The 15,039-nt window shown below is 53.9% G+C and overlaps 1 protein-coding gene across 3 annotated transcripts in view; it reads left to right on the top strand.

The window, feature by feature from the left end:
* GLG1 (golgi glycoprotein 1) overlaps positions 1-11,414 on the top strand; it is a 45,599-nt gene extending 34,185 nt beyond the window's left edge. For 2 of the 3 annotated variants that reach the window (XM_063945885.1, XM_063945887.1), the window contains exons 10-27: positions 139-240; positions 874-1,027; positions 4,562-4,699; positions 4,840-4,926; positions 5,108-5,170; positions 5,253-5,366; positions 5,458-5,546; positions 5,704-5,821; positions 5,973-6,065; positions 6,158-6,295; positions 6,388-6,511; positions 6,598-6,740; positions 7,414-7,515; positions 7,777-7,884; positions 8,078-8,198; positions 8,614-8,720; positions 8,914-9,077; positions 11,000-11,414. In XM_063945885.1, coding sequence (XP_063801955.1) covers positions 139-240; positions 874-1,027; positions 4,562-4,699; positions 4,840-4,926; positions 5,108-5,170; positions 5,253-5,366; positions 5,458-5,546; positions 5,704-5,821; positions 5,973-6,065; positions 6,158-6,295; positions 6,388-6,511; positions 6,598-6,740; positions 7,414-7,515; positions 7,777-7,884; positions 8,078-8,198; positions 8,614-8,720; positions 8,914-9,077; positions 11,000-11,021 — 1,987 coding nt within the window. In that variant the 3' untranslated portion in view covers positions 11,022-11,414. Of the gene's footprint in view, positions 1-138; positions 241-873; positions 1,028-4,561; positions 4,700-4,839; positions 4,927-5,107; positions 5,171-5,252; positions 5,367-5,457; positions 5,547-5,703; positions 5,822-5,972; positions 6,066-6,157; positions 6,296-6,387; positions 6,512-6,597; positions 6,741-7,413; positions 7,516-7,776; positions 7,885-8,077; positions 8,199-8,613; positions 8,721-8,913 lie in introns of all 3 variants that reach the window. The other variant, XM_063945886.1, reaches the window with a different exon arrangement.
* The last annotated feature ends 3,625 nt before the right edge of the window (positions 11,415-15,039 follow it).

The raw sequence follows: 15,039 nt of genomic DNA, 5'->3' as shown, positions 1-15,039 counted from the left end.
TCCCGGACTGGGATTACAGTATTTACTTACGGCTGCTTCCCGTGAGCTGAGAGTGTAAGAAGCTGCTGGCTGGAGTATATGGAAAGCCTAACCCCCCTCCCCCCTCCCTCCCTCCCTCCCTCCCTCTCTCTTTCCCAGGATCCTGTCGTGTCTCATGGAGCACTTGTATACTGAGAAGATGGTGGAGGAGTGTGAGCATCGGCTGCTGGAACTGCAGTACTTCATCTCTCGGGACTGGAAGTACGTCTCTTATTGCTGTGTATTAGCGGTGTGTTTCCGTTATGGGTTATGCCGCTGGCGCCAGCCCTGGAGATTAAATAGTCTCTCTTCCCTGGTGCTTCCAGGGATAGGGTTAGTGGTATCCCTCCCACTCCTGATTAGATGCTATTGTACAAATGGGTCCACGGTTATCTTGACTAGTTTTCTGCACCTAGGCACACCATGATTTATTAACATAAACCATTCATCTATTGTTCTCAGCTGCAATACAATACACAGAACAATACAGCAGGGGATTAAGTCCGACTGGCCAGTCTCAGTTAATCCTATTAAAGGTCAAGATAAATGTGGACTCATCTGTAGCAAGCTGTCATCATAGAAGGTCTCCCATCAGTCTTCCTGCTTCTTGGGGCGGGTGATCTCAGGCTTCAGTACTTTACATCAGCTGGGAAAACGGGATGTTGGGTGTGTACAACGTGTTTACTTTATCAGTCTCATCCTTGTAAAACAGCGGAAAGGTTTCCTTTATTTCCCAGATTATTCTGTGAGAACGCACACCGCCCTGTACCCAGAGACCTGTCCCTTATGGTGCATGCTGCTCAGTCTACGTGTCGGTGGAGGTGGTTGTATAATCCTCGTGCCTTTCTCTTCCAGACTGGATCCCGTCCTATACCGGAAATGTCAGGGTGATGCTTCCCGGCTCTGCTATGCACATGGCTGGAACGAGACCAGTGAGACTATGCCGGCTGGAGCCATTTTCTCCTGTCTGTACCGACATGCTTACCGCACAGAGGAACAGGGGCGGCGGGTGAGTGTCACTAGTGGTGAGGACACTGGGCGGCGTGGGATGGTCACTAGTGGTGAGGACACTGGGCGGCGGGGGGAGTGTCACTAGTGGTGAGGACACTGGCGGCGGGGGGAGTGTCACTAGTGGTGAGGACACTGGGCGGCGGGTGAGTGTCACTAGTGGTGAGGACACTGGGCGGCGGGGGAGTGTCACTAGTGGTGAGGACACTGGGCGGCAGGGGAGTGTCACTAGTGGTGAGGACACTGGGCGGCAGGGGAGTGTCACTAGTGGTGAGGACACTGGGCGGCGGGTGAGTGTCACTAGTGGTGAGGACACTGGGCGGCGGGGGAGTCACTAGTGGTGAGGACACTGGGCGGCGGGGGAGTGTCACTAGTGGTGAGGACACTGGGCAGCGTGGGATGGTCACTAGTGGTGAGGATACTGGGCGGCGTGGGATGGTCACTAGTGGTGGGGACACTGGGCGGCGGGTGAGTGTCACTAGTGGTGAGGACACTGGGCGGCGGGGGGAGTGTCACTAGTGGTAAGGACACTGGGCGGCGGGGGGAGTGTCACTAGTGGTGAGGACACTGGGCGGCGGGGGAGTGTCACTAGTGGTGAGGACACTGGGCGGCGGGGGAGTGTCACTAGTGGTGAGGACACTGGGCGGCGGGGGGGGAGTGTCACTAGTGGTGAGGACACTGGGCGGCTGGTGAGTGTCACTAGTGGTGAGGACACTGGGCGGCGGGGGGAGTGTCACTAGTGGTGAGGACACTGGGCGGCGGGGGGAGTGTCACTAGTGGTGAGGACACTGGGCGGCGGGTGAGTGTCACTAGTGGTGAGGACACTGGGCGGCGGGGGGGAGTGTCACTAGTGGTAAGGACACTGGGCGGCGGGGGGAGTGTCACTAGTGGTGAGGACACTGGGCGGCGGGGGAGTGTCACTAGTGGTGAGGACACTGGGCGGCGGGGGAGTGTCACTAGTGGTGAGGACACTGGGCGGCGGGGGGGAGTGTCACTAGTGGTGAGGACACTGGGCGGCTGGTGAGTGTCACTAGTGGTGAGGACACTGGGCGGCGGGGGGAGTGTCACTAGTGGTGAGGACACTGGGCGGCGGGGGGAGTGTCACTAGTGGTGAGGACACTGGGCGGCGGGTGAGTGTCACTAGTGGTGAGGACACTGGGCGGCAGGGGAGTGTCACTAGTGGTGAGGACACTGGGCGGCAGGGGAGTGTCACTAGTGGTGAGGACACTGGGCGGCGTGGGATGGTCACTAGTGGTGAGGATACTGGGCGGCGGGGGGGGGGGAGGGGAGGGAGTGTCACTAGTGGTGAGGAACCTGGGCGGCTGGTGAGTGTCACTAGTGGTGAGGACACTGGGCGGCGGGGGAAGTGTCACTAGTGGTGAGGACACTGGGCGGCGGGGGAGTGTCACTAGTGGTGAGGACACTGGGCGGCGGGGGAGTGTCACTAGTGGTGAGGACACTGGGCGGCGGGGGAGTGTCACTAGTGGTGAGGACACTGGGCGGCGGGTGAGTGTCACTAGTGGTGAGGACACTGGGCAGCGTGGGAGTGTCACTAGTGGTGAGGATACTGGGCGGCGGGGGGGAGTGTCACTAGTGGTGAGGACACTGGGCGGCTGGTGAGTGTCACTAGTGGTGAGGACACTGGGCGGCGGGGGGAGTGTCACTAGTGGTGAGGACACTGGGCGGCGGGGGGAGTGTCACTAGTGGTGAGGACACTGGGCGGCGGGGGAAGTGTCACTAGTGGTGAGGACACTGGGCGGCGGGAGGAGTGTCGCTAGTGGTGAGGGCGGTGGGGGGAGTGTCACTAGTGGTGAGGACACTGGGCGGCGGGGGGAGTGTCACTAGTGGTGAGGACACTGGGCGGCGGGGGGAGTGTCACTAGTGGTGAGGACACTGGGCGGCGGGGGAAGTGTCACTAGTGGTGAGGACACTGGGCGGCGGGGGGAGTGTCACTAGTGGTGAGGACACTGGGCGGGGGGGGGGGAAGTGTCACTAGTGGTGAGGACACTGGGGCGGTGGGGGAGTGTCACTAGTGGTGAGGACACTGGGCGGCGGGGGAGTGTCACTAGTGGTGAGGACACTGGGCGGCGGGGGAGTGTCACTAGTGGTGAGGACACTGGGCGGCGGGGGAGTGTCACTAGTGGTGAGGACACTGGGCGGCGGGGGAGTGTCACTAGTGGTGAGGACACTGGGCGGCTGGGGTAGTGTCACTAGTGGTGAGGACACTGGGTGGCTGGGGTAGTGTCACTAGTGGTGAGGACACTGGGTGGCTGGGGTAGTGTCACTAGTGGTGAGGACACTGGGTGGCTGGGGTAGTGTCACTAGTGGTGAGGACACTGGGGTGGCGGGGGTAGTGTCTCTAGTGGTGAGGACACTGGGGGTGGCGGGGGTAGTGTCACTAGTGGTGAGGACACTGGGGTGGCGGGGGTAGTGTCACTAGTGGTGAGGACACTGGGGTGGCGGGGGTAGTGTCACTAGTGGTGAGGACACTGGGGTGGCGGGGGTAGTGTCTCCAGTGGTGCGGACACTGGGGTGGCGGGGGTAGTGTCTCCAGTGGTGCGGACACTGGGGTGGCGGGGGTAGTGTCTCCAGTGGTGCGGACACTGGGGTGGCGGGGGTAGTGTCTCCAGTGGTGCGGACACTGGGGTGGCGGGGGGAGTGTCTCCAGTGGTGCGGACACAGGGGGAGTGTCACTAATGTAGAGGACACGGGGGCTGCTGGGGAGTGTCACTAGAGGTGAGGAAACGGGTAGAGGAGTGTCACTAGTGGTGAGGACACGAAGGGGCGGTGGGTGAGTGCCACTAGTAGTGAGAACACGGCAGCTGGGGAGTGTCACTAGTGGTGAGAACACGAGGGGGCAGCTGGGGAGTGTCACTAGTGGTGAGAACACGAGGGGGCAGCTGGGGAGTGTCACTAGTGGTGAGAATACGAGGGGGGCGGCGGGTGAATGTCACTAGTGGTGAGGACACGGTGGGGGGGGCCAGCGTGGGACGGTCTCTAGTGGTGAGAATACGAGGGGGCAGTTGGAGTATCACTAGTGATGAGGACACGGGGACAGTGGGAGGAATGCTCACTAGTGGTGAGGGGGCTGCGGGGGGATTGTCACTGATGGTGAGAATGCGGGGGGCGCAAGGGATTGTGACCAGTGGTGGTGACATGGGGGCGGTGGGGGAGTGCCACTAGTAGTGAGGTCATGGGGGCGACGGAGTGCCACTAGTGGTGGGACGGGGATGACTGTCACTAGTGGTGAGGACGTGGGTGCCCAAGGGACTGTCACTAGTGGTGAGGACATGGGGGTTGGTGGGTCAGTACCATTAGTGGTTAGGATACGGTGGAGTACCGCTGGTGGTGAGGACACGGGGGCGGCTGGGGCGAGTGACCTTCAGGCAGGAGTTGAGTCACCAGTTCATTATGAGGAGGAAACGTGTAGATCTATATTTACTACACTGGATATATTCTGTAGATCAGGTGTTACAGTATTGGAAGAAACTGGTGCCCCTATATTCTCTGCATCATGTCTCTTCTGTCCTTGCAGCTCTCTCGAGAGTGTCGTGCTGAAGTTCAGCGCATTCTCCACCAGAGGGCGCTGGACGTAAAGCTGGATCCTGCCATGCAGGCAAAGTGTATGACCGAGCTGGGGAAATGGTGCAACGAGAAGACGGAGACTGGACAGGTAAGAGAGTCTGCAGCACTTCCATCTGCGCTCCGCTGTGCCACATTTCCATGACCCATTAATGAGCGAGTACAGCCGGCCTCCCGCTATGCCGCCCAGCCTGCTTGTGTCCGGATTAATGTGGGCATTTTCCTTCTCAGGAGCTGGAGTGTCTGCAGGATCATCTGGAAGAACTGGTTGTTGAATGCAGGGAGATCGTGGGTAATTTGACGGAGCTGGAATCGGAGGTAAGCGGACCTGGGGCCTTACGGTCGTTCTGCTGGTGGAATAGCGCCACCTGTAGTCATTACCTGGAAAGAGCATGTTTACTTCTGCATGGATATCTGATTTCATGGATATCTGATTTCTTATCTTGACCATGAGACATGTAGATGACCTAATGCTGTATGTTCCCCTTCTGTCTTACAGGACATTCAGATAGAAGCTCTTCTGATGAGGGCGTGTGAGCCCATGATCCAGGGATATTGCCATGTACGTGGGGTAATTACTGGGGCTTACAGAACGGCGTGATCCACATTAGCTAAACTTACGCCATGTATTATCTCTGCTTCAGGAGGTGGCCGACAACCAGATAGACTCCGGAGATCTCATGGAATGCTTAATCCAGAACAAGCATCAAAAGGAGATGAATGAGAAATGCGCAGTGGGCGTCACCCACTTCCAGCTGGTAATGATACCTTATGCTTCCTCCGCTGTGAGATCCGGTCTCGGCCTTTGTTAATGCTCCTCCCAACGCTCCGCGTATGCTTTGTTTTTAGGTCCAAATGAAAGATTTCCGTTTCTCCTACAAGTTTAAGATGGCCTGCAAGGAGGACGTCCTGAAGCTGTGCCCCAACATCAAGCAGAAGTGAGTCCCTTTCTCTCGCCCCCCTCAAAACACTATTACATAACACCCTATATGCTCTCTCGCTCCTCCTTCAGTCCCCGTCCCCCCCCCCTCCCACACCCTCTCCTTGTGTAATGAGACTGAGTATTCTCTGAGCTGCAAACTTCTCACCTTGCAGGGTTGATGTTGTCATCTGTCTCAGTACCACTGTCCGCAACGACACCCTGCAGGATCTGAAGGAGCAGAGAGTGTCTCTGAAGTGCCGCAGACAGCTCAGGGTGGAGGAGCTGGAAATGGTGAGTTTGTTACGCCAGCACATACAACGTAGGGTCACATTGAGTGTTGTCCGACTCGCCAGGTCTTCGCTGTAGCGCTGGATCATACAACGCGCTTAGTGCAGCTCGTGGCGACCTCCAGTTGTTGAGCGGTTTCTGATGTTTATTTCAGTCAGAGGATATCCGCTTGGAGCCAAAGCTGTATGATGCCTGCAAGAACGACATAACGTCCAACTGCCCGAACGTACCCTTTGGAAATGCCCAGGTGAGGCTGCCATCTGCGCTGCGTGTAAGCTTTCCTTCTCCAGCAGTGAGATGTTAGTAGCGGGCAGCGCTGACCCGGTCTTTTTTTTGCAGATCATTGAGTGTCTGAAAGAGAACAAGAAGCAGCTGAGCCCCTCCTGCCACCAGAAGGTGTTCAAGCTCCAGGAGACGGAGATGATGGATCCAGAGCTGGATTACACACTGATGAGGGTCTGCAAGCAAATGATCAAGGTGAAACCTGTCATTCCTGTGAGAGGAGATGGGGGAAGGGGGGGACGCAGGAAGTTTCCTCTAACATTTCCCCGTGTTGTCTTCTTCTGTAGAGATTCTGCAGCGACACTGACCCCAAGAACATCCTGCAGTGCCTGAAGCAGAACAAGAACACAGAGACCATGGATCCAAAATGCAAACAGATGATCACCAAGCGTCAGATCACACAGAACACAGGTCTCTTCTGATGTAACCATGCTTAGATCCAGCTCTGCTCATCACAGGGGCTGAGATTCATCCTTCTCTGGTCCCTTTCCCCACAGATTACCGGCTGAATCCTATACTCCGAAAGTCCTGCAAGGCCGATATCCCCAAATTCTGCCAGAACATTCTAAATACTGCCAAAGATGATACTGAACTGGAGGGAAAAGTGATTTCCTGTCTGAAGCTGAAATATGCAGACCAGGTCTGTGGGGAGGGAGGGGGTTGGGGGGTCACACCACCCGCTAGTTTCACCAAGAGCCTGTTTTGTACCCATCCAGCTGTTTAATTACTGCTGGGAACATCACAGCCCCCGGTCTAACCGCTCATCTTTGTTCCCTAACGATTTTGCTCCCAGTCGCACAAGGTTAATTAATTGGACCGTATAGGCGGGATGTATTAAAATACATCGCAATGCGGTGACAGAGGCACCCCGCGATACCTGTCAGATGGTGTGCGGGTAGGGTATCTGTGGGGTCCGTCACCTCTCAGCCCCAGGAGGTGATGTGTACAGGGAGTCCCCAGGCTCGTCCTCCCCTCCTCCCTGCAACTGGAAGCAAAAATGGCTTTGCTGGGGGGGGGGGGGGGGGGGGAGAAGGAGCTGGGGGATTGTGCAGCGGCACCTGGACACAAGTGAGGAGGAGGGGGGGGGGGGGGGGGGGCGCTGATCAGTGGGTGCGAAAGAATCCCATAGGCTTCTATAGGGTATCACCATAAAAAGATGGCGATACCCTTGGCGATAAAAACCCGGCAGCCGGGTCTTAGTACGTATGAAAATGCGGTTTTAGCGCATTTTCCCTTTAGTACATCCCGCCCCGTATCTGAATAGTTTTGTTCTTGCGTTTTAATGACACTTGTAATCGTATCCTGTGGCACAGCGGCTGTCTCCAGACTGCGAGGATCAGATCCGGGTCATAATTCAGGAGACTGCTCTGGACTACCGACTGGATCCACAGCTGCAGCTTCAGTGCTCCGATGAGGTAAAAGCAGGGGGCTTGCCTCCCTTAACGTGATGCTGGGTGACTTTTATGTCCGTTTCCGTCCATTCAGTGTAAGAGTGCTCAAGTTGAGGAATGGATGTGTTCTGGGGTTAGTACTGCTAGGTTTGTAAGTTGTGTGGACCATGGATGGTGGTGAGGGTTTGTGTTGGTTGGGGTGGTGTGTGTTCTGCGTGTGCCAAAGTGTTTATCGGCCTTTCCAGAGATGAAGACTTGCTCATCTCATATGTGACCTTTTTACAGATTAACACTCTGTGTGGGGAAGAGGCTGCTGCTCAGGAACCTACCGGTCAGGTTGAGGAGTGTTTGAAGATGAGCCTGCTTAAAATCAAGTCTCCTGGTTGCAAAAAGGTAAGAATTGACCCTCTATCCTTTGAGTATACGGTCCACCACTAATGCTTCTCTCGACCTCTAAAAATACATAAATAGAATGTACACTTTCTAAGTCTATTCCCACCAAATACTCCTCCTCATGCATCTATAGATGTTCTCCCAGCACCTATATATAGGTCTCTACAACTTGTTACCTGTTCTTCTCCAACAGGAAGTGCTAAACATGCTGAAAGAGAGTAAAGCGGATATATTTGTGGATCCTGTCCTGCACACGGCCTGCGCACTGGACTTAAAACATCACTGTGCCGCTATTCCACCGGGCAAAGGGCGCCGTAAGTAATGTTCTCAATGGCTCTCCTCTGTCCACCTTTCCTGCAGCGCCGGTTACTAGCGGAAACATAGAGTGCCTTGTGCTTTCAACCGTTGTGGAGCCGCAGTTATCCCCTGGATGTTAGTCTGATCTGTGAGTCCATGTTCTCCAGAGATTCTAGTTACAGGGTGATGACAAGGATAATCCCCCTGGCCAGCACCTGGCTTCTGTGTAGGGCACTTTCCAGTCCGAGCTGCTGATTAGATGTTGGATTTCTGTGCGTGTGTATCTCTCTTACTTTCCTTCTGTTGCCGTTTCTGTCTTTAACTGTGACGTGACGAAGCGCGTTCATCTGGCCAGCCTTCGTATAAACAGTAGATCTGTTCCTTCCTTGGAGATGGGTGAGAATATGAAGATGCTGGTGTGTTTTCTTGCAGAGATGTCTTGTCTCATCGAAGCCTTACAGGATAAGATGGTGCGGCTGCAGCCGGAGTGTAAGAAGAGACTGCAGGACCGGCTGGACATGTGGAGTTATGCAGCCAAGGTAAGATGAGCATGACACTGTATTCTCTGTGGGGATCATGGTCGTGGAGTGAGACTCTAATGCTCTGATTAATGCCCCTCCCCGTTCAGGTGTGTGTTTTGTCTCATGGTTCCACATGGAGTGCTGGTAATAGTTGAAGGCATCTCCTGAGCTTGTGATGTGCAGTGACTGATATAAATGTCCTTCCTTTCAGGTGGCCCCAGCTGATGGCTTTTCCGATTTGGCAGCGCAAGTAATGACCTCTCCATCCAAGAACTACATCCTGTCTGTCATCATGGTTGGAGTGTGCGTCCTTTTCTTCGGGGGCCTCCTGTGCGGGCGCATCACCAAGAGGGTGACACGAGAGATGAAGGACAGGTAGAGCAGAGGACCCCTCCTATACCCCTCAGCAAGAGTTTTGAGAAGCAGGGGGTTCTGGGGAGGGAGGGCAGGCCTGTCCATGTTGTACAGCTCTCTCCCATGCAGCCCTATCCCATCTTCCTCCTCTTCCCCACTCCTTCCAGTGCTGTGGAACCTGGAGGGGTCAATGGAAGCAACTGCGGTGACTCCTCCACCAAAATTTCCCCTGTTCTACGCATCCCATCTCCCCTGCTTCAGCCATCCATCTAGCCCCATCCTGACTCCTAGAACATGGTTACTGTAACCAGAGACTTCAGGCCTTCTGTTGCTGCACAGCCCCCTTCTCTCCTAGTGCTGTTACTTTTGTGGACTTTTCTTTTGTTGTTTTGGGTGGGGGGGAGGGAGGGAGAGAGGGATCTGGGTTTATTTTACAATATGCCTCCTGGAGTTGGAAGCTGTGCCTCAGCCTTGTAACATTGACACCCCCCACCATGAGATCTGGAGGATGAGCTCTTTCAGACGCTGTCTGAGCCCGGAGGTCTGCAAAGAGGGATATCTGCCAACCGCTTGGATCGTGCGCTGCCAAAACCCTGAACACTCAACTGCTCTCAGACCCACAAAGCTGGGCAGAAGCGTCTCAGCGGACGTGGAAAGTTTTTAATGGTGCGACCCAACTTCTCATCGGTTCCACAGATAGTATTAATGTTCCACCGTGGAGAATGCGGCCATTTGGGTGGATGGTCTTCCACGCTGGTAAAGGAAAACCACAATCCTGTCCACCAGAACCATACATCTGCTTTTTAACATGAAATGGGTTGTACCCTGGAAGCTGCTCACCTTGCTTTGTCTTAAAATGAATTGTTTTATCCTGCACTCACATACATTGTGCAATGTCTGTTATTTATCTGTTCTGCTTTACGTTGTGGTGCAGGCCGTCTGATCGCTTGAGCTTTTCTGTACAGAGACTGACAAGTAACTGAATTCGCCCAGCTGTCTGTTTAGCGGTTAGCTGCTCAGGCGTCTGGGGGTTACGCTCTTGGACGGACAAGGCCATGGCTGCCCCTTCGTCGCGAAGTGAACCCATTTGGCGGCGATGGGTGGTCCTGTGGCCGGAAAGTAAATGGTTTGCGCTAGATATTTCCATTTTGCACTACTGAACTGAACAGCTGATTCTCACTACTGGATGCTGAGCAATATTACTTGCAACGAAAAGGAGTGTCTTACCTGGCCATGTTTTGTGTCCCTTCTCCGCCCAGACGGAACCAGTTGTACTCTATTCTGCAACCCAACACTTCTACTGATCCGGTAAAAAATGTGAATGTCAGACGTGGCTCCCAGGTCCCTAGATGTGTAGCTGTGGAGTGGGAATGTAGTCTCTGCATTTATATAGTGCGTGGATTGTTAATTTCCTACGATGACAAGCAGAGAAGTAGTCACCCTTTGTCTTCCAAAATAGTCCTTTGTCCCTCTGCATTACTTTCACAGAGGGTCTTCACAGCTCCGGACTGTCTGGAGCTACATCACAGATTTCCCCGGAACATTCTGTAAATGTCCAGTGCAGGTATTTCTCCCAGTGTTAAAGGCCTACACCTAGATGGGAGGTAATCTTAGCCTGGTCACATGAGGGTTGCAGTAGACAGTCCCAGCTATACGCGTCTGTGGCTTACCTGCCTGCTATTGATGGTTGATCCTGCTGGCATTTGGCAATGAAGTCTCTCCATCTCTGGCAGACTGCGATGATTGATTGTAAGCCCCCATGGTGTAATGTAATCACTTCCGCTGTCATTGTGTAAGAGTTCTCTGGCAACGCCCTTTAGCTCAGTGCATTGTGGGACTACCAGTGGAAAGTAATGCGCGCTGTCGCTTCATTTCTGATTACTCCCAAATACGGTCGTTTTAATAAACCCTTTACACAATGTTTTGTTTTTTTTCTTTGTCAGCTACAAGAAATTATTAGGATAACGACATCACTGCACTCAAGACTACAACACTCACTGCACTCCTACCCTTCCCCTCCTAACCTCTCCAGCCAGGACTGCAGCCACAGGCCACATGTAACCCCATTATCTGTTACACCTTCAGTCCCGCGCAATACACACTGGAGCTAAGCCCATCCGCACACAGGGAAAGAGACTACGATTCCATCGCAATGTTTTCCCCATCACATCCATTCATTGAGTACACTTCTTATTTTTTTTTTCTTTTTGTACATTTTCTTCTGTGTATAGATCAAGTCATTCTGTTCAAGCTGTGTCCTAATGAGATGTTACCGATGTTAAAGGCATAATGTGCTTTTTTTTTTTTTTTCTGTACAGAAAAATGGGAAGATTTAATAAAAAAACAAATGCCACCTAATTGTGTTCTATAATGTGTCTTATCTGCCAGTGCTGGCCCCCAGGTTCCACCATGTCTCTGCCAGTGCTGGACCCCGGGTTCCACCATGTCTCTGCCAGTGCTGGCCCTCAGGTTCCACCATGTCTCTGCCAGTGCTGGCCCTCAGGTTCCACCATGTCTCTGCCAGTGCTTGCCCCCCGGGTTCCACCATGTCTCTGCCAGAGCTGGCCCCCCGGGTTCCACCATGTCTCTGCCAGTGCTGGACCCCGGGTTCCACCATGTCTCTGCCAGTGCTGGACCCCGGGTTCCACCATGTCTCTGCCAGTGCTGGACCCCGGGTTCCACCATGTCTCTGCCAGTGCTGGCCCCCCTGGTTCCACCATGTCTCTGCCAGTGCTGGCCCCCAGGTTCCACCATGTCTCTGCCAGTGCTGGCCCCCCGGGTTCCACCATGTCTCTGCCAGAGCTGGCCCTCGGGTTCCACCATGTCTCTGCCAGTGCTGGCCCCCGGGTTCCACCATGTCTCTGCCAGTGCTGGCCCCCGGGTTCCACCATGTCTCTGCCAGTGCTGGACCCCGGGCTCCACCATGTCTCTGCCAGTGCTGGCCCTCAGGTTCCACCATGTCTCTGCCAGTGCTGGCCCTCAGGTTCCACCATGTCTCTGCCAGTGCTGGCCCCCCTGGTTCCACCATGTCTCTGCCAGTGCTGGCCCTCAGGTTCCACCATGTCTCTGCCAGTGCTGGCCCTCAGGTTCCACCATGTCTCTGCCAGTGCTGGCCCCCCTGGTTCCACCATGTCTCTGCCAGTGCTGGCCCTCAGGTTCCACCATGTCTCTGCCAGTGCTGGCCCCCCTTGTTCCACCATGTCTCTGCCAGAGCTGGGCCCCTGGGTTCCACCATGTCTCTGCCAGAGCTGGGCCCCTGGGTTCCACCATGTCTCTGCCAGAGCTGGGCCCCCGGGTTCCACCATGTCTCTATCTGCCAGAGCTGGGCCCCTGGCTTCCACCATGTCTCTATCTGCCAGAGCTGGGCCCCCGGCTTCCACCATGTCTCTATCTGCCAGAGCTGGGCCCCCGGCTTCCACCATGTCTCTATCTGCCAGAGCTGGGCCCCCGGCTTCCACCATGTCTCTATCTGCCAGAGCTGGGCCCCCGGCTTCCACCATGTCTCTATCTGCTATAGCGGTTCTCCAGTCTCCAACATCACTAAAGACACAGGAAGTCTCATTGGGCAAATTACAGGGAAAAGATTTGTCTGGTCTCCGGTTACCTAGAACTACGGCAAAATAAATACAAGTGTGATGTGACACAGATGTGTGATGTGACTGGGGCATCTCCCAGAGTCTGTGTGAGGAGCACTGATAAATGATTATGGAGTGGCTCATCCTGCAAGTCACTGTGAGGAGCACAACAGGTAATGAAGAGATGTCAAACACAGATATCAGTGGGGCGCTGCTAAACCAGGTACGAAAGGTCATACCCACACAGTGACCTCATACAGCCACCAGTAGTGACTTTGATCATGAAGTGAATATCACACCCTCAATACCACTAAACCCCACCTACAGGCAACTATCAATGAGAGATATCCGACATAAATATGACATACCGGCTCTGTTGCTATTCATTTTAATCACCTCCAGTCATTACAATGCAATGCTCCTTTCTCTGACGTCCTAGTGGATGCTGGGAACTCTGTAAGGACCATGGGGAATAGCGGCTCCGCAGGAGACTGGGCACAAAAGTAAAGCTTTAGGACTACCTGGTGTGCACTGGCTCCTCCCCCTATGACCCTCCTCCAAGCCTCAGTTAGATTTTTGTGCCCGAACGAGAAGGGTGCACACTAGGGGCTCTCCTGAGCTGCTTAGTGAAAAGTTTAGTTTTAGGTTTTTTATTTTCAGTGAGACCTGCTGGCAACAGGCTCACTGCATCGAGGGACTAAGGGGAGAAGAAGCGAACTCACCTGCGTGCAGAGTGGATTGGGCTTCTTAGGCTACTGGACACCATTAGCTCCAGAGGGATCGAACACAGGCCCAGCCATGGAGTCCGGTCCCAGAGCCGCGCCGCCGGCCCCCTTACAGAGCCAGAAGCAAGAAGAGGTCCGGAAAATCGGTGGCAGAAGACATCCTGTCTTCACCAAGGTAGCGCACAGCACTGCAGCTGTGCGCCATTGCTCCTCAGCACACTTCACACTTCGGTCACTGAGGGTGCAGGGCGCTAGGGGGGGACGCCCTGAGCAGCAATAAAAACACCTTGGCTGGCTAAAATACATCATATATATCCCCCAGGGCTATATGGATGAATTTTAACCCCTGCCAGATTACACTGAAAAACGGGAGAAAAGGCCGCCGAGAAAGGGGCGGAGCCTATCTCCTCAGCACACTGGCGCCATTTTCCCTCACAGCTCCGTTGGAGGGAAGCTCCCTGGCTCTCCCCTGCAGTCACTACACTACAGAAAGGGTTAAAAAAGAGAGGGGGGCACTAATTAGGCGCAGTATAAACAATACAACAGCTATAAGGGGAAAAACACTTATATAAGGTTATCCCTGTATGTATGTATATATATATATATATATATATAGCGCTCTGGTGTGTGCTGGCAAACTCTCCCTCTGTCTCCCCAAAGGGCTAGTGGGGTCCTGTCCTCTATCAGAGCATTCCCTGTGTGTGTGCTGTGTGTCGGTACGTTTGTGTCGACATGTATGAGGAGGAAAATGATGTGGAGGCGGAGCAAATTGCCTGTAATAGGGATGTCACCCCCTAGGGGGTCGACACCTGAGTGGATAAACTGCTGGAAGGAATTACATACAGTGTCAGCTCTTTACAAAAGACAGTGATTGACATGAGACAGCCGGCTACTCAGCTTGTGCCTGTCCAGACGTCTCATAGGCCGTCAGGGGCTCTAAAGCGCCCGTTACCTCAGATGGCAAATACAAACGCCGACACGGATACTGACTCCAGTGTCGACGGGGAAGAGACAAATATGACTTCCAGTAGGGCCACACGTTACATGATTGAGGCAATGGAAAATGTTTTACACATTTCTGATAATACGAGTACCACCAATAGGGGTATTATGTTCAGTGAGGAAAAACTACCTGTAGTTTTCCTGAATCTGAGAAATTAAATGAGGTGTGTGATGAAGCGTGGGTTTCCCCCGATAAAAAACTGATAATTTCTAAAAAGTTATTGGCATATATCCTTTCCCGCCAGAGGTTAGGGTGCGTTGGGAAACACCCCCTAGGGGGGATAAAGCGCTCACACGCTTGTCAAAACAAGGGCTCTACCCTCTCCTGAGATGGCCGCCCTTAAGGATCCTGCTGATAGAAAGCAGGAGGGTATCCTAAAATGTATTTACACACATACTGGTGTTATACTGCGACCAGCAATCGCCTCAGCCTGGATGTGCAGTGCTGGGTTGGCGTGGTCGGATTCCCTGACTGAAAATATTGATACCCTAGATAGGGACAGTATATTATTGCCTGTAGAGCATTTAAAAGATGCATTTCTATATATGTGTGATGCACAGCGGGATATTTGCCGACTGGCATCAAGAGTAAGTGCGGTCCATTTCTGCCAGAAGAGGGTTATGGACACGACAGTGGTCAGGTGATGCGGATTCCAAATGGCATATGGAAGTATTGCCTTA

Source organism: Pseudophryne corroboree, chromosome 11 (genome assembly GCF_028390025.1).
Source record: "Pseudophryne corroboree isolate aPseCor3 chromosome 11, aPseCor3.hap2, whole genome shotgun sequence".
Lineage (NCBI taxonomy): Eukaryota > Metazoa > Chordata > Amphibia > Anura > Myobatrachidae > Pseudophryne > Pseudophryne corroboree.
Note: the sequence above shows the minus strand (reverse complement) of the source record. Positions and strands in the feature narration are given on the sequence as shown.